At 43.8% G+C, this 20,267-nt stretch overlaps 1 protein-coding gene across 5 annotated transcripts in view; it reads left to right on the forward strand.

Moving 5' to 3' along the window:
- The window catches only part of evi5b (ecotropic viral integration site 5b), a 35,530-nt gene that overhangs the window by 6,232 nt on the left and 9,031 nt on the right, over positions 1 to 20,267 (forward strand). For 2 of the 5 annotated variants that reach the window (XM_061826221.1, XM_061826219.1), the window contains exons 2-13: positions 2,517 to 2,731; positions 7,225 to 7,414; positions 10,220 to 10,444; positions 10,515 to 10,589; positions 10,656 to 10,781; positions 12,768 to 12,911; positions 13,096 to 13,185; positions 13,299 to 13,396; positions 14,314 to 14,374; positions 14,460 to 14,513; positions 17,317 to 17,349; positions 18,921 to 19,067. In XM_061826221.1, coding sequence (XP_061682205.1) covers positions 2,598 to 2,731; positions 7,225 to 7,414; positions 10,220 to 10,444; positions 10,515 to 10,589; positions 10,656 to 10,781; positions 12,768 to 12,911; positions 13,096 to 13,185; positions 13,299 to 13,396; positions 14,314 to 14,374; positions 14,460 to 14,513; positions 17,317 to 17,349; positions 18,921 to 19,067 — 1,377 coding nt within the window. In that variant the 5' untranslated portion in view covers positions 2,517 to 2,597. The remainder of the gene's footprint in view (positions 1 to 2,516; positions 2,732 to 7,224; positions 7,415 to 10,219; positions 10,445 to 10,514; positions 10,590 to 10,655; positions 10,782 to 12,767; positions 12,912 to 13,095; positions 13,186 to 13,298; positions 13,397 to 14,313; positions 14,375 to 14,459; positions 14,514 to 17,316; positions 17,350 to 18,920; positions 19,068 to 20,267) is intronic. The other 3 variants (XM_061826223.1, XM_061826224.1, XM_061826222.1) reach the window with 2 other exon arrangements.

A 20,267-nucleotide genomic window follows, 5' to 3' on the forward strand; every position in this document is an offset into this window, starting at 1 on the left:
GGGGGGGCACGGCGTCATGCGATCGACCGAAACCGCCTCGGCGATCGACACATTGAGCACCCTAAGGGTTCATTATTTAAGCAAGTACATTTTGACATATTTGGACCAACGCGACAATAAAACAAATCCGGTTAAAACTTACCTTAGCTTTGGTCATATTAAATGCTCCGATATGATTGTGAGATATTATCACATGACTCTTCCATCTTCGTCGTCTTTTCCTTTCGGCTTGTCCCGTTAAGGGTCGCCACAGCGCATCATCTTTTAACATAAATCTTTCATCCTACGTGAATTATTATTATTTTTTTACAATGAAAGCTGTATCATTAGATTGATAACATTTTCCATAAAAAAGACCTTTGGTGATTTTTAGTCCTGTTTTGATAATAACGGTGTGGTCTTGTAAAGGTGTCGACTTTTTTTACTTGAAAAGTACAACTTTATTATCATGACAAAAACATATATGGACGTAAATATGTGCCAGCAGGATTTGAAATTGAAATGTAAAGTGATCACATTTTCAATAGTTGTATTTCAGTGTAAACCTTCAATGTTAACAATTCAACTTGCTACAATTCGCTGTCTAAAATTCACCGACTGTGCCACCAGGCAAGGTTACTTCAGGTCAGAAGCGAACAGCCAATCCAGTTACGCTTTCTTAGTACGCGACGTCACGTGACTGAGTAAGCGTAACTGCGATTGGCTGGCTGTTCGCTTCTGACCTGAAGTAACCCTGCCTGGTGGCACAGACGGTGAATTTTAGACAGCGAATTCTAGCAAGTTGAATTGTTAACATTGAAAGTTTACACTGAAATACAACTATTGAAAATGTGATCACTTTACATTTCAATTTCAAATCCTGCTGGCACATATTTACTTCCATAACATGTCTCCTTGATTAATGACATTTCATCCTTTTTACTTCAAAAAGCAACTTGTCAATTCCTGCGGCATTTAGACTGACAGCGAATAACCGCATATTTGCCGTTTTGGATTCGCAAAGTCGCCTATTCAAAGATTTTCCGGGGGTTCAATCCTCAATTAAAAAAATGACCGTATTTTTGTGACGTGATAACTTTTTTTCCCCCCCTCTCAAAATATGACTCTTTTTACTTTGAATTGCTCAGGCATTGAGGGTAGAAATATTAAATTGGCGTTTGACTTTTGAAGTGGTCCCTGGGAAAATCTGCGCCCTATCAGCCAATCCCTTGACCCATAAAGTTCGAGAGCCCCCCCGTCGTGGTGCTTGTTTTCCCCGGAAGTCCAGGTGTGCACGGCGGTTGGGTTCCTTTAACGAGACGGCGCAATCTTTGCCGCAGCACTTTGACCTTTCAACCGCGATCGAGCATATGACCAAATGTGCTCGGCTACAGGCAGTCGAAGGTTCAGCAGCGGAACGACTCGGTGGCGTTCCGGTGGACCGGGGGCCACCGGACTTGCTGGATATGCCGTCACGGGAAGCCGGGGAGTTACTCGGAATAGCAGGTAGAACATTTGAGGGATTGTCACCTTTGCTTGGGTCAGTGGGAAATGTTTTGAGTTTTTGGGCCGGTCCGGCTCCCGTCCTCCGTGGCATGACATAAACGCCATGTAAGCATTTCTAACGTGAAGACTTCACGTCCACTGCGATGACAAGCGAGAACACATTTTCTTTGTTTTGTCCTTTGCCAATGTCCTGGTGATCCGCCATCTATTTATATAGTTGAGGTACCAAGAACGCAAAGTTTGGGAAACCCTGCTTGAGACTCGACTTGCATATAGGTCATAATGTGCTCTAATCGGATATTAATTATCCTTGCATTGTCACAGCACTTCATGAAATATTTTTGTTTATATTTTTTTTACATTTTTTAAAATTATTGGTACATTTTTAATATTAATAATTATGAATTATTTATTTAAAAAAAACAATTACTATTATCCAGCTCTTGTCCTTTTATTCAATTTCTTGTATATTACTTGTTTTCTTTGTCCGTTCTATTTCACATAACCTTTAATTTTTTAAATTTGCACCCGTCACATTTAGTTTTTTTCAATTGGTTATATTGGTGAAATTATTGTTTAATCTATACACCTTCACATCAATTTTTATTTTTTATCAACTTTTTAAAGGGCTTTTATCGGTTGCATTTTCCTTTTTTGATTGTTTTTATTACAAAAAAGTTTCTTATAGTTACATAATTTATTTCAAGCTAAACAAGGGTCCCATTATTTTTAAAATGTTCTCATTTTATATATATAATATATAGTATAAATATATACGTTAATAATGTAAAATAATATAATATAAATAAGATATAATATAATCCAAAAATAAAAAATTCTGTTCATTTTTTTGTATTTTTTAATATTGCCTTTATTTATTACTCTATTCTAAATTAAACTTCTTTTTTTTTTAATACTAGAATGCTTTTTTTTTCCCTTTTTAATCCGTACCTGTTGCATGTCTGTTTTTAATTGTGCAAATATTTTTATTTTTTTTCCTGAATTTCTTGTATTTGTATTTGGGCGGGCAGGTGGCGACAGACAAAGTTCCAGGTAGGCTGAGTTCTACTCTCTCATGGGTGAAGAAGTCGGTGTCGCACACGGTCAGTCAGATGGCTAGCGAGGCGGGCCCGCCCACGTCCCTGCCGACCGCCGCTTCCTCGCCGTCGTTGTCTTCGCCGTCGTCGCCGCCTCAGCTCAGCCCCGATGACGTGGAGCTGCTCGCCAAGCTGGAGGAGCAAAACAGGTGAAGAATTTGTGTTTTTTTTTTTTATGAAATTGCAATAAAATCCATGATGATGCAATTGTATGTAAAAGCCAGCATTTTCCTGGTTTCACGCTGCTGTGTATGAATGACGCAAGTGGACTCGAAATTTTACACCCTTGGTTGGTAGTTTGAGAGCTGTAAAAGTGTGTTGAAAGGGTGAGCAGTAAGAGTGAGTCATCGCATATTTGCAGTTTGGCATTCAGGAATTTGCCGGACAGTATTAATTTGCAACCATCTCTGTGGTGCTGCTAAGTTTATTTTATTTGTGGTCTTTTTTTTTTTTTTTTTTTTTCCCCCAACAGTACATTTGAGATGTCCTGTATTGTTGGCAGTCCTTGAATTTATTCCGGTCGAGAGACTAGTTTACAGCGAAGGTGAAATTTTTTTTTTTGTTTTGTTTTGCGGGGGCTTCTCTCCCAATGTACCGTAATTCCCGGCCTACAGAGCGCACCTGGTTATAAGCCTCGCCCAGTATATTCCTAAAGGAAATACCATTTGGCACATACATACGCTGCAGCTGTGTAAAAGCCGCAAGTGCCCACATTGAAATGCGAGATATTTACAAAGACGGTACACAGAGTTTTAACGCTAGCGCCGCCGTGCTGACGCTACCACCACGCGAACACTAGGGCCGGTTAAAAAACAAAACATACCGGTAAGAAAATCACTGAGACACGGTAGTAACACGCTAGCGCTAACAGGGACGGACCGGTAAAAGTCACTTCCTCGGCACATATAGTCCACCGGTCTCACTCTTACCTTTTCCATTCGAGGGCCCTCTTGTGGCCGTTCGAAAAAAATGCACAAATTAGCCACAGCAGGGTTGAAAGCGTGTGATAAAAGTTGCGGCGTAGAGGCCAGAAATGACCTTAGTTTACTGCTAATAACCTGTCTGGAGTCTGCGTTGCTGTAACAATTTGCTCGTATATCCTAACATTTACTTTATGGTAATGCTAAAATGTGAGTCTTATGACTCATAGCGTTTTGTACGAACTGTAAGGGCTCGTTTGATGTCACGTCAGTTTGCTTTAGCGTGTTATTTAGGGCGGTGTGCTAGCTACTACCAATAATGAGCTTCATTAATGGTAGCTTGGGAATAAAAACAAAAACCTGAGCAACAGGTGGGTGTAATTTCATTAATGAATAGTATCTATGGTAGTTCACGGTAGACAGCCCCCCCACCCCACCCCACCCCCCCACCCCCCTTCATAACGCACAACGCTGGTTTAGAAGCTGGATGCATTGTGTTGAGTCCAATATTTTTACATCTGTGACCGAGATAGCAAAGGATTAAGGATGCCGTCCTGGCACATGTTCCAGTGTGGAAGCGTGAATAGTCGCAAGGATATCCCGTTTTTGTGTTCTACGTAAAGGGGACGGACTTGTATGGCTTCGCAGGTCCCGTTTTGCAGACTCTGTGAAATTGTGTAACAATTAGTAGTTAATATCCAATCATCTGATTGTGGGTGCGAAAGCACAGAAAGTAACCGGACTATGAACAGTTTCTGAGGCATCTATTCGTACTTCCCCTAATGCGCCACTATTCCCAACGCTTCGTGTGAAAGACGCTCCTGTTACAACTCAACTAGAGTCGAAATGATAAATCAGATGACAAGAATAATTTGATTAGCCATAGGTTTGACGCGAAATCTTCGCAGAGATCATTTTTCCACGCGGACTAATATTACTGCAGACGCGTGCATCACCCCGTGTCAAAATAAGTTTTTGTGATGGCAACGAGCCAGGAGCAATGACAGCAAAAGTATTTCTCAGTTAAAAAAAATATGAAATGTAACTGTATGACAACTGCAAAAACGGAAATGATGTACAACAACAGCACCTTTATGATCACCAACACAAGGTATCGATGTTAGCTGATTTTTATATAGCGTACCACCGCTAGTTAGGACGTATTGTAATTCAACCGCTTGTGGTCAAGGATACACAGTCACTAGTGCAGTTTTTAAATCGTTTTTTTTTTTTTTTAAACTAACACCAAGAAAAGAAACACATAATAAGCACATCTGTTCACAATTGGCGACGACCAAAACTATCACCCAGACATTTAACGCGCAAACTAACAAATGGTTAGCAGGGTAATAGCCTGCGACTAACCTGAGCACATCAACAGTCAACTTTACTTTCTTATTCGCTGACTCCCACGTCACTCACGAGGCCAAGCCCCGCCTTTTAAAGTCTCGCGTGGTTGTTAAGTATAGCGACCTCAAGTGGGGAAAAATAATACCCGCGTCTCACATGGACAGTTCGTTGGTTAGTATTGCAAAAGAAATTTTGAGCCAGTTCCTTGACTAGATGATGGGATCATCTTTAGAGTAATTGATTCCGCAAAAGTTCAGCAATCAGAATCGGTCCTCCGCAACGGCCACCGATCGAGCGAGTCCATGAGGGCAGGCTTGGATTGGTGCGTCCGGGCAGCCTGCGGTTGTTTGCGTCGCCTTTTCCGAGGCCTTTGGACCCTGCGAGAGCAGATAAGTCGGCCGACGTCGCGGGTGCACGGCACGGCACGCGGCGACGTCGTCCGTAAAGCGCTCGCGGCCTCGAAGACGAACACCATGAGGAGAACGTCATGAACTGGTCCCGGTACGCTGCTTTTTGCACTCATTGCGGATTTGAAGAAGGTCCTATTGGACTTTTTATGACAGATTACAGACGAGAGTCTCGTGCTGGTGAATTATTAGCCGAGCAGCTTTCATATTTGCATACCAGCGGCCCGCCAAGCCTTTAAAACGCTCCGAATTGCTTTTAAAGCCAACCTTAATCAATAAATGTTGTTGTTGTTTTTTTTTTTTAATTTGACACATTTTTCATTCGCCTTTGGCATATTAGAACGACGTATTTATGTATAATATAATGGAGCTGCTGCTCATTCCACACAATTGTACATCGTTACAGTAAAATAAATTAGTAATATTAACAGGACGCATTTGTGTTGAGCGAATGCAATCATTGAACCTGCACAAAAAAGAAAATGTGATTACGTTCGCGAATTGAGTGTAGCCGTACGGGTTAAGGCAAAGATGGGAATTAAATATTTTGAATTTTTTAGCGTTTATTTTGTTAGACTTAATACAAAGCCAATCAAGCCGATATTTGAATTAAAATGTCATTAAAAAGGTTATACATTTGATTGAACTTATTTAATTTACCTGTACTTTAACTATTTTTATTATTTATTGATTAACTATTATAATTATTCAAATTATTTCAAGACATTTAAGAATATTTTATCACCTTTGTTTTAAATATTGGTTAATATTTAAGGCCATATGTTATTATTTAGTGGTTACTGATTACTTTCACCTTTTTGTCTGGTTACCTGTCAAAAAACGCGATATTGGGATCAATGATCTGAATGATCTTCAACTACAATTTGCATGAAGAAATGCCACAACCTACTTAACTGTAAAAATATCATTCTTATTTAATATATTGTAGACACCATTTATGGCAAAACCTGTTTAGATGCAATCCTTCGTGGTCATATTTGGTGAATGAGAGGTGTTACGTGTGTTCTGCTGACGTAGAGTACAAGGTCACGCTCGGGACTGCGTGCGAGCTCCGTTCTGGGCGTTCCTTTTGTCCAATTTTGTCATTCGAGCCGAGCGGGAAGATCCCCCTGCTCTTTGCGGCCGTGGGTCCCGCCCACGCGACCCAGATGCAGCTGAAACCCGAGCCCGCAGCGTGACGTCAACGCTGCCGCTGCTGTTTTCCAAGATCGAGTGCCCGGGTGCTTGTCTGCCCTTTTGAAGAGGCGGGGGAGGGAAACGGAACCTTTATTTACGCTACATTCATGCTGAGTTTCAATTAATTTAGCACAGGTTACAGTCCATCCATCCATTTTCTTTGCCGCTTATCCTCACAAGGGTCGCGGGGAGTGCTGGAGCCTATCCCAGCTGTCAACGGGCAGGAGGAACTGGTTGCCAGCCATCCGCAGGGCACATGGAGACAAACAGACGCACTCACAATCACACCTTGGGGCAATTTAGAGTCTCCAGTTAATGTTGGATGTTTTTGGGACGTGGGAGGAAACCGGAGTGCCCGGAGAAAAGCCACGCAGGCACGGGGAGAACGTGCAAACTCCACACAGGCGGGGCCGGGATCGAGCCCGGGTCCTCAGAACTGTGAGGCCAACGCTTTACCAGCTGAGCCACCGTGCGGCCTGTAAATTAAATCTCAAAACATTGACAATATATATATATGCAGAGAGAGAGAGAGATTTCAAAAAATCTCAAATCTCTATGAAATTTATTTTGAGATTAATTCCATTTTTAACGTAATTCAAGGTAAAAGATTAACACGAAAAAAAAAAACATTAAAGGCATAAATCCCCAGCATGAAAAAGGTTTCCACCCAAAATGTATCTGCATTTTGTGTTTTGCATTGCATGGTGCGTATGATGCATATTTGCGCGGCACGTGAATTTCATTTCTTCTTCACCGATTGCGTCGCAGGCTCCTGGAGACCGACAGCAAATCCCTGCGCTCCATGAACGGCTCGCGGCGGAACAGCGGCTCCTCGCTGGTGTCGAGCTCCTCGGCCTCGTCCAATCTGTCTCATTTGGAGGAGGACTCGTGGATCCTGTGGGGGCGCATCGTCAACGAGTGGGAGGATGTGCGGAAGAAGAAGGAGAAGCAGCTCAAGGTACCATTTTGGGCGCCGCGCTTTCGTGAGCCGTCACCGTGTGGAGGATGCGGACGTGACGGCTCGCTTTGCAGGTGCGAGCCTTCCGTCGCTCGATTCCTTTTTACTTTCGTTACACTCCCACGAAAGTGGAGAGGAAAAGGAATCGAGCAATTAAGGTTGCGTACTGCCCGCGCCCATGGGCAACCAAAGCCACAGTTGCCCAGGCGTTGATTGAACGCACAAATACAAAATGAGAACACTTGCAAGGATGACAGAAAGGATGCTAACGCTGAACTAACCGCACAATGCCAATTAAAGTCAAATGGGGGGGGGGAAGCGCTTCAAATTAATGTCAGGGACAATAATGCATCCCGGTCCACGTGGAGAGTTTTATTGTTATACGTTGTGTCAACTGGAACTTTGTTGAACTCCGTTGAGGAGCTTCTTTCGGACAAAAGTCACCGTGTGACGATTCCTAACTTGTTCCGCGTGCAGGCCAACGAAGTATTCTCAGAGTCAGAAAAAGTGAATCGGCATCATTTCTTTGCTCCTCAACTGCGAAACAAACTCCCTGAACCGTTGACAAAATATCAGAAGCTTTAAATCTCGCATGAACACTTTATTGTTCACTGCTTGTTTTTGCGAATCAAAAGTTTTATTACTCGTTTTCAACATCTTGCTTTTAAGTTTGTGATTTTATCGCATTGTCATTTTAGTTCTTTTGTTTCATTCTTTTTACTCCTGATTTTTTTTCATTTTTTTTAAATGAACTTGAATCCCTTTTTTTTTTTTTTTTTTGCCTCTTTGAAGCGCTGTGGATTTTCCATGTGTGCGAATTCTGCTTTCGAAATAATCTCGCCCCTCGTTGGCTTGGATCTCCTGTAGGAAGAGTCCAACTTACGGCGTTTGCTCGAAACTATTTCCCGTCGCTATCTTTGCGTTGAGGCGCCCCCGACGTGTGTCCTTCGAGGTGTTATTTTAGTTTCAGCTAATTTTAGCGCACCGCTCCAGCTCCAAACCTCTCGCGTGACTCGAGGAAGTGATACGCCGATCGTTGATGGCCGACACTCACTTTGACCGCCAGCCAGTGAAAGAAAACTCAAAAGTGGGTCGTGCGGGTCAGATTTTTTTTTTTTTTTTATAATGGAAATATACCACTTGTTACATGACTCGTGTGCTGATCTGGAAAGTAAAATTACCATCTTATTATTGCTACATATCACCACCCCCTTTTGGTACAATGTGAGTACTGCACAACTTGGACTTTATTGGGATGTTTTGAATTAGCGATCCGCCTCGCGCTCTCCAGTGACGATTGTGCCTAAAGAAAACACACACGCACACGCGTGTGTCTTGGGAGCAAGGATTTTGTTTAGACTCGCACAAGTCCTGCACAAAGCCGAATTGCACTCTGGGCCGACCAGATGTGCGCACGCACGCTCACGTGCGCACTTCGTAGCAGGAAAGAGCAGCGTGCCGCGTCAGCACAGGAAGTTTCTTAATCACATCGTGTCAGCACTAATGCATGGAAACAAACCCACACACAATATAATAACATTATTGCGGGCCGTTATATTGGTTCCTTGTCACGCAACAGAATTGGAAGTCATCCGTGTCGCATCGTAACGGCGGCCTCTGCTTTTTGCCAGCATTTGTTTCAAATTGGCAACAAAAAGCACAACGTATAACAATAAAACTCTCCACGTGGACCGGGATGCATTATTGTCCCTGACATTAACTTTAAGCGCTTTCGCTCATCCCCACAGTGAAAATAAATTAAATAACACGCATACTGTATGAAACTTGTGTTGATAGTTGTGTGCTTCAATGAAGATTTCGTTATGTGATCTACCGTAATTCCCGGCCGACAAGCCGCGACTTTTTTCACACGCTTTCAAGCCTGCAGTTTATGCAGTGATGCGGCTCATTTGTGCATATTTTCTAACGGCCGCAACGGGGCACTCGAGCGGAAAAGTTAAGAGTGAGACCGGTGGAATATATGCCGAGGAAGTCACTTTTACCGGCCCTGTTAGCGCTGCGCTAGTGTTAGCGCTGTGCTAGCGTGTTGATGCTGTGTTACTGGCGTGTCTCATCGATATTTAATGGTAAGTTTTATTTTAACTGGCCCCGTGTTCGCTAGCGCTAGCATTAATCAAAAATAAATAAGTAATAAATAATAATAAATCATTGAAAAATTTCTAAAAATCTTTCTGGCAAAAAAAAAAAAAAGGCAAAGTCTTTCTTTGTAAATATCTCGTGTTTCGAGTGGGTTTCAGTGTGGTCACTTACGAATTTTACACAGCTTCGGCGTATGTATGTACCAAATGGTATTTCCTTTACAAATGTACTCGGCGAGGCTTGTAACCAGCTGGGAATTACGGTAAGTATAAGTATAGTATAAGTTTTGATACGGCAATCCTGTGTCATGCAAGTTTAAAAAAAAAAACAAAAAACCACACAATTACTCAGGCAGGAGAAATCTTCATACATTCAAACGCAATTAAAAAAACCAAAACATTTTCACTCCCGGAGGCAGCACTTCATTCACTTGTCGCTTAGTGTGCTGATCCGGGCATGTGGTCCATACACCGGACATATTTCCAAACAATATCCACCACCAAGGTGACAAGTAATCAATTATATTCTGTTAATCACACAATAAACAGACTAAATCATATTTAGCTAATGCTAATTTGTGTGCTAAACAAAACTCAGTACAGCTCAGCTTACCTTTTGTCTTTAACACACAGCAGAGGACTGTCTTGGCTCGAAAGTGTTACACGCTCGAACGACACCAACCGTACGGCGTGATTTCCCTTTCAGGACCTGGTCCGCAAAGGGATTCCGCACCACTTCCGGGCCATCGTCTGGCAGTTGCTGTGCAACGCCCAGAACATGGCCATCAAGGACCAGTACTCGGACCTCCTGAAGATGACGTCGCCCTGCGAGAAGCTGATTCGCCGCGACATCGCCCGCACTTACCCCGAGCACGACTTCTTCAAGGAGAAGGACAGCCTGGGCCAGGAGGTCCTCTTCAACGTCATGAAGGTAAGCAACGACGAGCCCGGCAAAAAGCTTCTCGATGAATTAGTGGTCCAACCCGCTCGCTCCTCCTCAGGCCTACTCCCTGGTGGACCGCGAGGTGGGCTACTGTCAAGGCAGCGCCTTCATCGTCGGCCTGCTGCTCATGCAGGTAACGGTCACGTCCTCACGGCGAGCAAAGCCGAAATCCTCACGCGGGAGTTTTGCCCCCTCCCAGATGCCGGAGGAGGAGGCCTTCTGTGTCTTTGTCAAGCTGATGCAGGACTACAGGCTCCGGGAGCTCTTCAAGCCGAGCATGGCGGAGCTGGGCCTCTGCATGTACCAGTTTGAGAGCATGATCCAGGTAGGAGACTAGAAAGGGGCGGAAAAAAAAACGGGTGCTTTTCTGGCTCAAAATAAGGCAAAGGCGGTGCCATTTTGATCATTCAACCACCTAAAACTGCAACGTGCGGCGATTTTCCTTTCCACCTAACGAAGATGATCTTTGACACGAAATCCTGCTTGTCCTTTATCCAATGTAGTCCAGGTGAACAGAGTGGGTAAAATCAATTCCCGTGTTTTCCGGTGAATAAGCCCCGCCCACTCTGCCAATTATGCGGCACACAAATGGAATAAGTTGGCAACAAAGATGAGGTCAGCCCCAAGTGTGAATGTTTTGAAAATGCTTTTTTTTTTATGCTTTTTAGAATAAATCCACTTTCTGATCATATTAGTTGCACCCTATCCAATTTTGTCTTTTTTTCAATATATTTCATGTCGTTTTTTATTGTTTTTATCCCGTTTTAAATGTTTTATCTCTGTTTTCAAATGCCTTTAATCATGTAAAGCACATTGAGTTACCTCGTGTATGAAATGCGCTATACAAATAAATTTGCTTTGCTTTGCCAAAGCCGCCCCCCCCCCATACACTGCAGATATATACGCTACATAATAGTATGTTGTTCAATTAAATATTCATGACTTTGTAAATGTTTATTTAAATTCGTTGGCTTCAAACAGTGACTGCAAGACGGCACTAAAACAGAAAAGTCGTTATTTTGAATTCTACCGCCGCCTCTTCACTCAAACCACGAAACTCGTCGTCGTCTTCAGCATCGGAGTTGAAGAGGCTCAGAAAGTCTCCGTCACGCATCATTTAAGTCGCTCTCAATGTCATTTTTTATGGAAGTAAATAAGTGCCACCCGAGTTTGAGTTTGAAATGTAAAGTGATCACATTTTCAATAGTTCGCTGTCTGAAATTCACCCTCTGTGCCACCAGGCAGGGGTTACTTCAGCTCAGAACCAGCCAGCCAATCCGGTTCCGCTTTCTTAGTATGTGACGTCACGTGACTGAGAAAGCAGAACTACGATTGGCTGAGTGTTCGCTTCTGACCTGAAGTAAACCTGCCTGGTGGCTCAGATGGTGAATTTTAGACAGCAAATTCTAGCAAGTTGAATTGTTAACATTGAAAAGTTACACTGAAATACAAATATCGATCACTTTACATTTCAAATTGAAATCCTGGTGGCACTTATTTACTTCCATACATTTTTATCTCGAGTTCCCGCTGAAGTTGTGCTGTCCTCCTCACGTCGCTTTGGAGCCTTTTGAATCCCTCGGTGAGGGTTGATTCTTTCACACACCTCCACGCTTTTATGACAGAAAAAAATATGACTTTTGCGTTGCGGACAGTTTTTGTGAAAGGTTTGAAATGTATTAAATGAAAAATGTATATTTTAGCATTTGTTTGCGTCGTGCTGCGCTTTGCTAGCAGCGCAACAAGAACTAGTGACATCTTCTTCTACACTTGCTTGAGATGGCTTCATCTTCTTCTATGTGGAATTGAGGTAGAATTTTCTTCCATGCGCGGTTGACGTAAATTCTTCTTTTTCTACGTGAGCTTGAGGTAGATTATTCTTCTCTTCTTCTCCACATCTTTGCATGGCCAAAGCTGCTTCCATTATAGAAAACGGGCATCTTTTATGTTCAAACAAGTATGTGTTGTACATTTAAACTTATAGCCGCTAGCGATTTAAAAAAAAAAAAAAAAATCGATATATTAACGGCTTGTTAAATATGCTCCAGGATTCACGGCGCTGAAAAAAAAAAAAAAAAAGTAGTGGCTTGTCACGCGGAAAATAACGTATTTATGATTTCAACAAAAATAATGTCGCTCCTTTTTGGAAATACACTTACTTCCCCTCCGTGTTCTGGAACAATAAAAACGTGTTTGAAAATGAAGTAACTCATCAGTAGAAAAGGAAACGCGTCTTTTGCGATTGCTCACCTTCGGCCTCCAAATTGTACATGCAGGAAAAGCCCCTGACCGGACTCTCTTGTCCTTCCAGGAGCATCTGCCCGAGCTCCACGTGCACTTCCAGGCTCAGAGCTTCCACACCTCCATGTACGCCTCCTCCTGGTTCCTCACCATCTTCCTCACCTCCTTCCCGCTGCCCGTTGCCACCCGGATCTTCGACATCTTCATGTGCGAGGTGAGAGCAGACGAGAAAACATTTTGGAGCTTGCTCATCGATGCCACCTCCTGGAGAATCTGTGCGGGGGTCCTCAATTCAAAAGTTTTGATACCGTAATCCCCAGCGAGTTTTCTTGCAAATGATCTCACGTCTGGCGGACTTAATCCACGGCACGTTAAATCGCGGTCTTGTCCGCGGCCAGGGTCTGGAGATCGTGTTCCGAGTGGGCCTGGCCATCCTGCAGATGAACCAGGCGGAACTCATCCAGCTGGACATGGAGGGAATGTTACAGGTAGGACGGCCTCCTCCCAGGTCGCGAGGCCGTCTTGAGTGCAGTTTGTCCGTGGGCGTGGCTTTGGACTGATCGGGGTTCTGCTCTTCTCCCCGACCGCCGACCGAGCGCAGCACTTTCAGAAGGTCATCCCGCGCCAGCTGGACAGCGGACCGGACAAGGTCATCCAGGCAGCCTGTCAGTTCAAGTACAACGCCAAGAAGATGAAAAAGTAAGTGGGGTGACCCAAATTGCAACCTACATCTCAAAGGATAGTTGCTGCGGTATCGTCTTGAACCAAATTATTGATTATTTTTTATAATTGTCATTGGCGTCTCGAGCAATAAGACAAGAGTGGTGTCAAGCGAACGGTGTTGGCTTGCGGACGCGAGTTAAGTTAAAGCTCAGCAATTTGGTACTTTCAGAGTGTTTTGTTTTCCTCGGCAGGACCGCCGACTCAGGGTAATCTGCAAGTTTTAGGAAGTTAAATTCGTTAAAGTGCCGTGGCGTCCCGCAGGGCCATGACGTGGTGACTGAATTGTCGCCCAGTGTGCGGACTTCTGCAGCTAGTTTTCACAAGCTGGCCACCAGCTTTGCTGCAGTTAAGTATTTGTTGCAGATTTAACAGCCAGTCAAAAATGCACTTGATCTTTTACCCCCACAGAATATTGATATTATTCAGTTAGCGCAATAAAGAGCATAAATCGGAGTTGTGTACTCCACTTTCTGCACTTTGGCAGGCAGTTTTAGTTCTGAACGTTGAGATGTGAGTCTGCTGCTTTTTGGGAGTGGGGAATCTCTTTTACTTAGATACACCCAAAAATCTGAAAAAATTGGCGACTATGCGTAAACGCTCATCTTTTTTTTTTAGATAAATATATGGTAAACGTATAGAAAAACAACACGATTGATCTGTATATCAGAACCTACACTGATGGGTTGGTTTTAGCTTCTTGAATAATATCAAAATAAAGAATTCAAAGTTGCCATTGCATTATTTGAGTTTTCTGCGGGCGACGCTTTGAAGTAAAAGTTTGGACACCCAGAATTCGAAGGGAGAATTTGTTTTGCTTTCTGTGTCGCCACCATGTGGCCAAGTGGGGGAAACTCCATCCTGCACCCTGATTACTTGTCTTTCCCCCTCGTCAGGTTGGAGAAGGAGTACACCACCATCAAGACCAAAGAGATGGAGGAGCAGGTGGAGATCAAAGTAAGCCTAGCCAACCAATTTTCGCCATTTGAAATTGTTTTTTTTTTTCGTACATTCCATAACTTGTTCTTTTTCGTTCTCTCAGAGGCTACGCACGGAGAACCGCCTGCTGAAGCAGAGGATCGACACGCTGGAAAAGGTGAGCGGCGCTCACATCTCGGTCGCGTTGTGGCGGCGCTCTCGTCCCGCACTAACCGGCTGTCCTGGGGGTCACCGGGCCGCTCGGTCGCCGCTAACCGAGTGCCGAGGCCGAGCGAGCTTGTCACGCATGTCGGTTGGTTTGCACTGCGTCCGCACCTTGCTCGACGCGGGTGGTCGGATTCTAACTCAGTCCGGACGTCGCCAAGCTCTCCATCGCAGGATATCTGTCACTAATTCATACGTGGAAACTCATTTTTTTGCGCCCACCACCCCCTCCTCGTACACCCTCTCTCGCTCTCTCTCTCTCTGTCTGTCTGTCTGTCTCACTCTCTCGCTCTCACTCTCACAGATTCCTCTCATTCTTTAATTTTTTTTCCCACCTGCATATCTCACATCTTGCATGTAATGTTCTTTTTTGCACCCCCCACCCGTATGTCAACATTTAGTCCGGTGTTTCCCAACCTTTGTTGAACCGAGGCGCGTAATTTACAAACAAAAATATCAAACACGATGAACCCTTGTTTATCCGTGGTTGAGCAATTATCGTAATTCCCGGCCTACAGAGTGCACCTTGTTATAAGCCTCGGTACAGTTTAACGCTAGTGCGGCGCTGACGCTAGCGCCGCACTGACGCTAGCGCCGCATCACCGCATAGACCGCGGGGTTTGAAAGCGTGTGGGGAAAAAAAGTCGCGGCTTGTTGGTCGGAAATTACGGTACGACGCCTATTCTGGGATTTTTTGCGGGGGGGAACCTATCCTTCATTGTTGTCTGAAAAAGTCTGCTTTACTAATTTGTGCTCAGGCCAAATCAAAAATGACATTGGTGCCATCTTGTAGTGTCCTGGAGACAAGAAACCATGTTAAAGTGAGCAGAGGCACTTCCTTTAGCCAACTTCTAACCTTATCAAATACAGAATGTGCTTTTCTGCCATCTTCTGGAATCATTTGGCAATTGACCCCTCCGTGGATATTGCGCAATCCGCGTCACTGACCAATCAGAGGCCAGAGATCTGCATAGACCAAAGGCCGTTTTTGCTCCCACCATTTTCTCAGACAACATTGCATGGTCCAGTATAGGTTTTGTTAGCGTTTTATCGCGTATTTGGGTTATTTAACAAAAAATATGGTTTAGAGGTGTAGTCACGGACTTTGTAATAGTGACGACAGGTATCCTGAAAGGCTAGTTGGTGGAGTTCGATTAGGTACCCTTTCCAAAACCGAAGACCCAGTACGAAAAATGCCTTCGATGGATCAAACTTTGTGGAAGACCGCATCATCAACTAAATCCATCTAATATCAACCGGAACAGACATGTTTGCACGAAGGGATGCCCTATATTTGATTTTCAATACACGTCTCGTATACATGAATGAGACGTTCTCCGCTAGCATAACACCGCTACGTGCGATCGATTGACACACTTATTCTTTGTTGAGCGATATTTAGCGATGATCGGACTGCGCAAACGTGTCGCTTTCTTGCCGGCTCGCGGCCGAAGCTTAACCAGACTGTGTTTGCGCGAAGATATGCCCTATGTTTGATTTTTTTAATACACGTCTCGTATAAATGAATAAGACGTTCTCCGCTAGCATAACATTGCTACGTGTGAACGATTGACACACTTATTCTTTGTTGAGCGATATTTAGCGATGATCGGACTGCGCAAACGTGTCGCTTTCTTGCCGGCTCGCGGCCGAAGCTTAACCAGACTGTGTTTGCACGAAGATATGCCCTATGTTTGATTTTTAATACACGTCTCGTATAAATGAATGAGACGTTCTCCGCTAGCATAACATTGCTACGTGTGAACGATTGAAAGAAATCACAAGCATGGCGTCTCTCTCAGTTCAGAATGTATTGTATTGTATTTGCCATTTTTACCAATTGTTTGTCTTACGTCAGCGCACGTGGCGTGAGGTCACTTCAGGGGGCCTGGTTAAGTGCCCTGTACGGAGGGGTCAATTGCAAGCTATTTGCAAAAGGCATTTGTTGATGTTCCAGGCACACTCATGATATAGAGCAGTGATTTCCAGACTTTACAGAGTCAAGGCACGTGTTTTACAATTGAAAAATCCCACAGCACACCAACAAAAGTAAATGTCACCAAAAATGGATCGATAAATTACTGTGTGTACTTCCTGCCATCTAATAGAGGAGGATTTTCTGTTCTGTCTGTCATTGTGCCTCACTGGCATTAATAGATGAATAAAGATACATTTTTTCTTGGAAATCAATGTGGGTTTTTTTTTAGCAATTACATAAAATTGGCAAACTTCCCACGGCACTCTAATGTACCCCGGCACACTGTTTGGGAATCACTGATATAGAGAGACTGTATAAATGCATATTTGAGGATTTTTTTTTTTTTTAATACCGTATTTTGACAATTGTAGAGGTTTTAAATTCTCTTGTACAAAGATGAGGTGCCACATTGGACATGGTGGCTCACAATGTGGTGCGCACTGAGTTTCCAACATTTGCAAATCCTTCCAATAAAGTACACTTAAACACAGTGGTTACGCTGTTAGCGTGCATGCTAGCACGTCCTTTAGCATAAGTTGGTACCATAATTGGCCGATTTCCCCGCAGCTCACCTGACGATCTCTCACACTAACACACGAATATGCGCCGACACTGGTTGGGAATCGCCGACTTAGGTGGTAGAAATGAACATTGCATTTCTTTTTGTTTTTGTTTGTTTTTCGTCGAAATCATTGCGTGTCTCGTGTGTGTGCTTTAAACTCTCTCTCGGGATTGTCTCTCTGCTCTCTCTCTTTTGTGGATTTTGTGGTTTTTGTAGGAAAGTGCTTCCTTGGCAGATAGATTGATCCAGGTATTATTTTTTTCCTTCTTTTTTCCTCTGGCTCCACCCCCCCCATCCCCGCCTGCCTCTTTCCCACCGCATGAGCGATGATAATTAGTAAGTCCTAACGAGCTATTGATGCAAATTTTGGGGGGAAAATGATACTTTTATTAATTGAACTGGTAATTATCGCCCTTAACAGTATTGAATAAGTGCATGAGATACTCACAAATGACAGACTCCAGTTAAACCGTTAAATGAACAAGCGAGCACACTCCAAGCCTTTAGGGGGCAGCGCAGTCAATAAAGAGGCCAGAAAGACAGACTTGTACCACAATTACAAGTTTAGTTTTTTTTTCCACAGTGATTCAGCAGATTTATTCATCTGACAATGATGTCATTTAGTTATCTGAATGTGGAATCTAAATTCGCACCGTGTCAGCACGGTTAGCATATTTGCCTCACAGTTTTGAAGACCGGGGTTCAAATCCCGGCCTTGACTGTGGCCCGTTTGCATGTCCTTCCCGTACCTGCGTCGGGTACTCCGTTTTCCTCACACATCCCAAAAACATGCGCGGTAGGTTTTGAAAACTCTATAAATTGTCCGTAGGTGTGGATATGAGTGCAAATGGTTGTTTGTTTGTGGTGGGCAGTTCATGGTGCACCGCACTTCTCAGCTGGGACCGTAGTGTGGATAAGCGGTATGAAAAGTGGAAGGATGGATGTAAAAGTTAAAGTTGTATGTGTATATTTTCTTTGACTTCTTTTATTCATTCATTTAAAAAAAAAAAAAACATTTATTTATTTATTTTACAGTGAATGAATGAGCCAAAAATGTAATAGGACATTTTTAAACTTGATTATAATATGGTTTTAATAATATATAATAATAGTTATAATAATGTAGTTTTTTTAAAAAAATTTTATTTTGCTAGTTACCATAAATTAAATTTAATAATACATGTTGAATGTACGTGCATTTTTTTATTTGACTAATATTTTACTTATTTACAATCCATCCATCCATTTTCTGAGCCGCTTATCCTCACGAGGGTCGCAGGAGTGCCAGGATTCCGCCAGAGTACTGTCAGAAGGTTACTCAAAACGTTTGACCCGAGTCATGCAGTTAAAAATGAAATGCTACTCCATATTAAGAAAATGTATGTAAACGTTTGACCTCAAAGAAAATAATAATAATCTCTTTATGGTAGCATTAAAAAAAAAAAGACATAATTTGGTGATCCTGACTGACTTGAAACAGGAGAGGTTTAGTTTGATTTGACTTCAGACAGCGAGAGAAAAAATGAATTTCAATTTCTGGCTTCAAGTGTATGTCCTCTTTTGTGCTGCTGTTGCGCCTCTGGAGGACGAAAGTGGGCTCACTTGCTTGTTCAAATATCAAAATATGAAATCCCCCCCCCCCCCCCCCCCAAAAAAAAAAAAAACCCAACCCCGAATTCCCCATTTAAAGCCAGCATGTCCTTTTTAGACCACCCCAATCTTTTTCTTCCCCTTCCGCCGTCTTTCACCGGCTGTGGTGCTCACCTCGTTCCCCCCCCCCCCCCACCCCGTTCCCCGCTCTCGGTCATTTGGGTCCGAAGGGACAAGTGACTCGGGCTCAGGAGGCGGAAGAGAACTACCTGGTCAAGCGGGAGTTGGCCACGGTCAAACAGCAGAGCGAGGAGGCCGCCGCTCAGCTGGAGCAGGCCAAGAATACCATCAGGCAGCTTCAGCAGCAGCCGCAAGCGGTAAGGACGGCCACCGGGTGGCGCCGCTGCGGATGAGAGCCCTGCCGGACTAAAGCGGCGCCTGTGCCAATTTCTTAAAGCCGGGTCAAAACATACTCATTTACATCTGAACCACTTTTATAAAATATGACAGACGCTTATTGTTGCTTCACCTACATTTTTCTTTTTTACTTTCTTTCTATTGTTTTTAACTTCATCCAACTTCCTTTTTGCTTTATTTGGCTCCAATTTACATTTATTTCACGTGGAATACACGTGTGTGGAGTTTGCATGTTCTCCCCCGTCCCTGCGTGGGTTTTCTCCGGGCATTCCGGTTTCCTCCCACCTCCCAAAAACATCGGACACTCTAAATTGCCCCTAGGTGTGATTGTGAGTGGGGCTGTTTGTCGCCATGTGCTCTGCGATTGGCTGGCGACCAGTTCAGGGTGTACCCCGCCTCCCGCCCTCTGACAGCTGGGATAGGCTCCAGCACTCCCCGCGACCCTCGTGAGGATAAGCGTAGAAGAATAACGGATGGATATATTTAAACATTGTCATTGGCTCACATTCATTCCAATCAATTGATAGAAGGTGATTTTTTTTTTTTGTTTGTTTTTTTGGTCGTCATTATGGCGGTAACTATTTGATTTGTTTATGTGGCACTTTGCGTGAAAGGTTTGAGAACCACTGCTTTAAACCTCAAATCGATCAACTCAAACCACTTTGGTTTTATTTCTCATCATAGAGGATTACCTTGAAAATAAAATCTTGCAGGTGATTTCAATTCAGAGAGTTGCACGTTGAAGTGCGCATTGTTATTGCCACGGCAACCCGTGCTCTGTCGATTGGTAGCTTGAGGATGTTGATCGGTCACTGATAGTGTAGTGGGACGCACGCCTGCCTTTGGTGCGGGCAGCTCGGGGTCGATATCTGCCCTGCGACCGACCGGCGACCGGTTCAGGGCGTAGTCCGCCTTTCGCCCGAAGCTAGCTAAGATAGGCTTGTGCTTTCCCGCGACCTTTGTGAGGATAAGCGGGTTGGATAATGACATGACAGGATTGTTGATTGCCACTCAGCAGAGCAAAAAGAGATTCTCTGTCATTTCCGCTTACAACCCCGTTTACATTTGGTCAGGGTGGCGAAATGACAACTGTCGCCGTGTGCGAGCGCACCACGCGAAGTCCCACGAGGGCACGCGTGTGAAACGTCTTGTTTTACAAC

Source organism: Syngnathoides biaculeatus, chromosome 7 (assembly GCF_019802595.1).
Source record: "Syngnathoides biaculeatus isolate LvHL_M chromosome 7, ASM1980259v1, whole genome shotgun sequence".
Classification (NCBI taxonomy): Eukaryota; Metazoa; Chordata; class Actinopteri; order Syngnathiformes; family Syngnathidae; genus Syngnathoides; species Syngnathoides biaculeatus.